At 39.0% G+C, this 6,459-nt stretch overlaps 1 protein-coding gene across 1 annotated transcript; it reads left to right on the plus strand.

Moving 5' to 3' along the window:
• Positions 1–362: 362 nt before the first annotated feature.
• On the plus strand, positions 363–3,306 carry LOC114298828 (rust resistance kinase Lr10). Its single transcript, XM_028243461.2, has 3 exons — positions 363–1,240; positions 1,949–1,975; positions 2,057–3,306. The coding sequence occupies exons 1-3, from the start codon at positions 478–480 to the stop codon at positions 3,151–3,153; spliced, it is 1,887 nt and encodes a 628-aa protein (XP_028099262.2). The 5' UTR covers positions 363–477; the 3' UTR covers positions 3,154–3,306.
• Positions 3,307–6,459: the final 3,153 nt, after the last annotated feature.

Raw genomic sequence — 6,459 nt, forward strand, 5'->3', positions numbered from 1 at the left:
GATTGTATCATATTAGTTCAATAAATACAACGGGTAGGTTTGGTGGATAGAAAGTCAAATGATGTGTCAATTTGGTTTATATAGTTTATACGATGTGTCAATTTAATCTCTGTTGTTTTAATTTGCTTAATTTTGTCATGGACCAAATTGACACATCGTGTAAATTACCAACTGTTATTTATTAGACTAATATGTTATAATCTATTAAATTAAGAGGCAAAATCAAAAAAATTGAAATAAGATAAACCAAATTAACAGATCTGTGTAAATTGTATGGATAATTTGCACGATTTACCCTTATTATTATTATTATTATTATTATTATTATTTGTGGACCTCTGTATAAAAATTGTCTATCTAACCCAACTCCACCGCCATCAACAAATTCTTCCACCACAAAACAAACAACACACACTTGGGAGAGTAGTTGGGATTTTGTATCAGAGTATCAAATAGCCATTAATTAGTTAAATTAAAATGGCCATTTTCCAAGGAATTCTGTTGCTCATAGTCCTTATAGTTGAACTCGGAGGAGCAGAAGAACAACATGATGAGTGCATCACGCCAACAACTTGCTGTCAAAAGGGCGGCCCTGATATCCGATTCCCTTTCTGGCTCAAAGGGCATCACCACCAAAACTGTGGGTATCATCATCATGGCTTTGATCTTTCTTGCATTCCTCATTCCAAATACCCACTCCTCCAGCTTCCATTTTCTGTCAATGTTTTTGTTAAGCATATTGACTACAAATCTCAGACCATATTTGTATCTGACATAAGTATATCTGACTCTGACGCCCATGGATGCTTCCCACGACAGCTTCAAAACCTCAGCTTATCTGCCTCTCCCTTCCAATTCCCAACAGACAACTCCACCGACCGTTACAGTGGCATTAACTTCATCAGTTGTTCCCAGACTTACGATCCAAATTTTGTTGGTATTTTTCCGATTGCTTGCCTTAGTAACCAGAGTCACCAGGTTTATGCCACTCGTTCATGGTCACTCCCAGATTTATTTTGCACAAAGATGTATAACATCTCACTTCCATATGAAATAACTGGTGGTTATGAACAACACATCACATTTGATGTTCTTCAATTGAATTGGAACAAACCGGTATGTAGGGAATGTGAAGCACAAGGCAAGTACTGTAGATTCAAGAATAACAACAACAACAGCAGCAGCCAATTATTAAATGGAACAACTGAATGCTTTGGCAACATCAGACAACCAATTTCGGGTACACTTCTACTCTAGCTAGTTTCTGCCTTCTTACATCAAGTCAAGATTATTATATTTTGTTTACCATCTCGTCTCATATGTAATTATTGCGTTTGCTTTACACTGATGTCGTCTTCCACCACAATTTTGAATTGAAATTCGGACAGAACTTCTTCTCTCTAATTCAGATAATTGAACAGGACATCCAATCTGAGTTTTAGATGTGGGCAACGTCAGTATTTTTCCAAATCAATAGTTTAGATTTTGTTTTTCTATTTACAACTCAATGGTATATACTCAAATAAAAAAATTCAATCCAACGTCCTTGGGTTACAAGGTCATTTTAGCTTCAATGCCCTTGTTTTATTTTGTTTTGATCTATTGGATTACTTAGCCTTGTTGATTTTGTGTCGATGATAAGTCTTGCCATATATAGATTAGGTTATGCTTTTGTTAGACGTAATGCACCCAATGGAGGATGTGTTGAGAACCTGATTAGTCCTTTGTTATTTGCTGATTTAAGGGTTTTTATTTTTTATATATATATATATATATATATATATTTTTGAGGAGGTTTGATCCTATTTGGATATTTGATTCCATCATGTCAATTTCTTTTCTTTAGCGCTGAAAAATACATTTATTATGAATCTAGGATAAAATTTTTAATTATATATATATATGTATTTTAATGGTGAGAGTTTAAGAAGTTTTTAAACTTTTACAGGTACATGGAAGATACTAGAGATTACAGGTGCATTGGTCCATCCTCTCTTTAATTTAAATTGTCGATGAGGAGGAAGAAATTTACTAACAAGGTCTATTATGATTGCAGGTGGAGTCCTGGGTCTGACTCTTTGTGTTATAGTTATCATTGCAATATATAGATCAAACAAAATGAAAAAAGAGGATCAAGCAAAGATCAACAAATTTTTGGAGGATTACAAAGCTCTCAAGCCTGCAAGATACTCTTATGCAGATATCAAGAAAATAACAAATCAATTTGAGGAGAAAGTAGGTCAAGGAGGTTACGGAATAGTATACAAGGGAAAGCTTTCCAATGATGTTTATGTCGCAGTCAAGATCCTCAACAATGTGAAAGGAAATGGAGATGAGTTCATCAATGAAGTGCAAACAATGGGTAGAATCCACCATATCAATGTGGTTCGCTTGGTGGGATATTGTGCCGACGGATTTAGAAGAGCTTTGCTTTACGAGTTCTTACCAAACAATTCACTAGATAAATTCATATCCTCTAATCAAGAGAAGCATTCACTTGGTTGGGAGAAGTTGCATGACATTGCTCTTGGCATATCTAAAGGAATTGAATATCTTCATCTCGGGTGTGATCAACGAATCCTGCACTTCGATATTAAGCCTCAGAACGTCTTGTTGGACAACAAGTTTAACCCAAAGATCTCTGATTTTGGTCTTGCAAAATTGTGTTCAAAGGAACAAAGTGTTGTATCTATGACTGCCGCTAGAGGAACTGTGGGTTACATTGCACCCGAAGTGTTCTCCAGGAACTTTGGGAACGTCTCATACAAATCAGATGTTTATAGTTTTGGAATGTTGTTGATAGATATGGTTGGAGGGAGGGAAAATACAATAACACAGAACACAAGTGAGTGTTACTTTCCGGAATGGATATACAAACGTTTGGATCAAGGCGAAGATCTAGGAATTCAAATTGAGGCAGTTGGGGATGCAAAAATTATAAAGAAACTAATAATTGTGGGACTTTGGTGTATACAATGGTACCCAGTGGACCGACCATCGATGAAAGTTGTGGTGCAAATGTTGGAAGGAAATGAAGACACTCTGTCAGTTCCTTCCAATCCATTTGCCTCCACAAATCCAATGCCAACAAGGGCAACAATGGGTGGGAGAACTTTCAATAGCGACTTAGAATTAGTTTCTGAATCTGAATGAGAGAATGAATTATTGGTATTTTTCAAGATTTTTTTGACTATATAGTAGGAATTATTCTCATTGTTCTCACCAATGAGTGTAGAATTAATTGTTTATCAATGTATTACTATATCCATTCAATACTACATCTTGTGCATGTCCTTTGTATTGATAGTCCTCTTGTAATGGTGTGCTCTATTAGATTTTTGTTCTTGGCAATCCCGTTTGATAAAACTCTTTTTAGTTGTAATTTTGTTCAACTTTTATTTCAGTGAGTCTATGAGTTTTTAGATGCGAATCTAATCTAAATTGTGCCTTGTAGAGAAGTTTGTGGTGTTAATTCTTTCATGTTTGCTACTTTGCTGACTATGTCGGGGATCGGGCTGCCTGGTCGGCTCACAGGGGTTTAGGGGGTAGCGCTCCTTGGCGGGTCTGGGGCAATGCCCAGGCGGGGTTGAAGAGCAGCGCCCCTGAAGCAAAAAGAAAAATTGCAAAAAGAAAAATTGCATTCGAAGTTGGTTTTCCGCTCGAGCGGAGATTGCGGCCTTTCAAAAGTTTCATTCGCCTACAAAAGTACTGGGAGTTGTTTTTTTCCACTTGAGTGGCCATTCCCGCGCTCGAGCGTAGACCCTGTTTAGTCACATGCGTTTTACTCAGTCCGCTCGAGCGGCCATTCTTGCGCTCAAGTGGAGATCGCAGATCTGTTTTCTATAAATATGTGTGTAGACGTCCCCGAACGTCCCGGGAGGGAATCCCGTTTTGTTCATTTAGGCTCACTACAGTTCGAACTCAAATGTCACAGTTCTTAATCTGATCCCACAAAGTGCAATGCAAGATTGATAAATCACCAAAGAGTCCAAGTCCGGCAAATCGTTTTGGAAAACAGATTTTTAGAAAGAAGTGTCAAACATGGACTGCTTTACCAGATATAGAGTCGCAACCTAAATATTTTATTTTGGGGGAATTTAGGAAACCCTGACTCGTGCCTAAGGTCACGTGTCCATCATCACCAAAGTTGCCTCAGCTCGGGAACTTAGGTACGATTGGGAAAGGTCATCTATGAGCACCCTCGCTCGCCCGATCAAAGATCGACCTATACTAAACATGATATCTTGTTTTTGAAAACACATGCGTTCTTATTCCGGTTAATTAGCTAGAATTACTATGTGATGTGTACAACACACAAGCATAGACTAGATCACCTAATTTGGAACAAAGCATCGCATATCCATTTGTTTGGAAAATGGTTTGAGGTTTGCTACTCACAAGTAGGCTAAAACATGAATTCCAATGAATTGTTCCAATTCAAGCAATCCAACTTTCACCCACAGGCATTCAGGCAATTATATCACATAAGTAATTAGCCTCATGGCAAGCATGCTGTCATGTTAACATTCACATATATGCAAGATGCTAAAGCATAAACACTCACAGTGTACTCCGAGCCAAAACAAGAAACTAGTTAGTAATCATGCATGATCCTAGTTCATGTTAGCAATGGCTAATGCAACGCATGCAAAATGCAACTAAGATAGGCTCGGCTACCCTAAGAATGGCATGCGAAATGCGACAACTCGATACACGTATTCAAGTTGGAATTGAAATACTATGTAATTAGTATAATGCGCCGAGCCCGGTGCGTGCAATACGAATGAATGTATGCAAACATGCTATCATAAGCATGCTAATTGAAATGTGCCCTAAGACTAACCATTGAAAGTAGGTAAGTAAAAGGGAAAAAGATGTGGGGTTGGAAGAAATGCATCACACACACGCACGCTTATTACAAAATTGCCCTCTCTCGGAGGGGCTAAAAGAATAATATGAACCAAATAAATAATTAACTACTCTAGCTAATTACATATTACAAAACCTTAATTAATTAACAAATTAATTAAGCTATTAGAGCAGTAAAGCTGTCTCGGGAAGAGGGTCAAATGCATGCATGCTTGATTCGCCTCGCTCGGAAACCTATCGCCATGCCACATGTTGCCTCTATTTGCACTGTTCTGCTCCTCTGAGAACTGTGAAAATCCTTGAGATGCCTCTGAATTACTCCATGAGCATTGTGGGATGTCACCAACCAAAAGATAGGACCACCGACCATTAGGAAGTGGTCACCGACCAAAAGTGGGGCCATCGGCTGGACTTTGGTAGCCGGCCGGCACTGAAGAGGGCTGACCAGCCATCTGTTCCTACAGAACTCTGTTTTTGTTGCAGCAGAGGACAGACAGTGCATGGCAACGAATTTACAAGGCAATGTAGGCACGACCACCCTCCTTATCATGCTATGAACTCAAGGGAGTATGGCTCTCAACCCTCGGGCCACCAATCACGCATTTCAATGCATGATGGCCAAAAAAGCCAAGTGTGCAACTCAATATGGAATGAAATGCACAAAACACATAAAGGGCCCGAACCTCTATCATGATTGATCAAGAGGCAAGGGATGCACACACAATGCAATGCAACCTAGTCAAGCAAGCAAACATGCAAATAACTCAAGTGTGCAACAAATCTAACGCAACATGAGCATGTTAACATGCAATATGCAATAGGCATACAACCTAAACATGTGGACATGTATAGCATGCAACAACATGCAAAATGAAACAAGCATGCAACAACATGGTGAGATGGACTTACACTAACATGGGTAGCTCTCAGGCATGCCAAAATCAGTGGCCAAATGGACTAAAATGATGGCTTGACATGCACCAAAACAAGGCTCATGCAATGGCTCACAAATGGGATATAAAAGCACAACTCTCAAACACATTGAAGGCATGATAAACATGAGAATATGGCATACCTATAAACTCTGAAATATCATATTCAATGATGCCAAAACACTAAAATGCCTCAAGCAACACATGTAAGGGACCCCAAAACTCAAAGGTAAGTAAGGCTATTACACTACAACCATGCATGGCAAGCACCAATCGGCCAAGAGGCCTAAAAATAGAGCTAAGGCAGCCCAAAATATGAACAAAACATGTTTGGAGTGTGGCCAAAAGGTGCTAGAATAGGGGGCCAAAACAACATGCAATGTGAGCTTGTAAGCATGATTTACACTACAAGCCTATGAAACATGTGAGGGGCCACCAAACCAGCCAAAAACAGAATCATGGCATGCCAAAATATGACTAAAAATCCACTGAAAAATGGTCAATACATGCAAGAATGATGTGCTACTTTGATAAGCTATGAAAGGGATTACTCTACACATGCAAGAGGCAAACAAAAGGGGACCAAACCAGCCATGGACAGAGGCTAGGCAGGTCCCAAAAGTCACAAAAAAGTGCCTGAAATAGGCCTCCAAACGAT

This window comes from Camellia sinensis, chromosome 5, assembly GCF_055761805.1.
Source record: "Camellia sinensis isolate YWXY chromosome 5, ASM5576180v1, whole genome shotgun sequence".
Taxonomy (NCBI): domain Eukaryota; kingdom Viridiplantae; phylum Streptophyta; class Magnoliopsida; order Ericales; family Theaceae; genus Camellia; species Camellia sinensis.

Bases quoted from the DNA above. Each gene is read 5' to 3' on its own strand.
- LOC114298828 (XM_028243461.2), top strand. From the start codon at position 478: ATGGCCATTTTCCAAGGAATTCTGTTGCTCATAGTCCTTATAGTTGAA. The intron at 1,241-1,948 runs GTACACTTCTAC...AAACTTTTACAG, and splicing joins CATCAGACAACCAATTTCGG to GTACATGGAAGATACTAGAG. The intron at 1,976-2,056 runs GTGCATTGGTCC...TTATGATTGCAG, and splicing joins GAAGATACTAGAGATTACAG to GTGGAGTCCTGGGTCTGACT.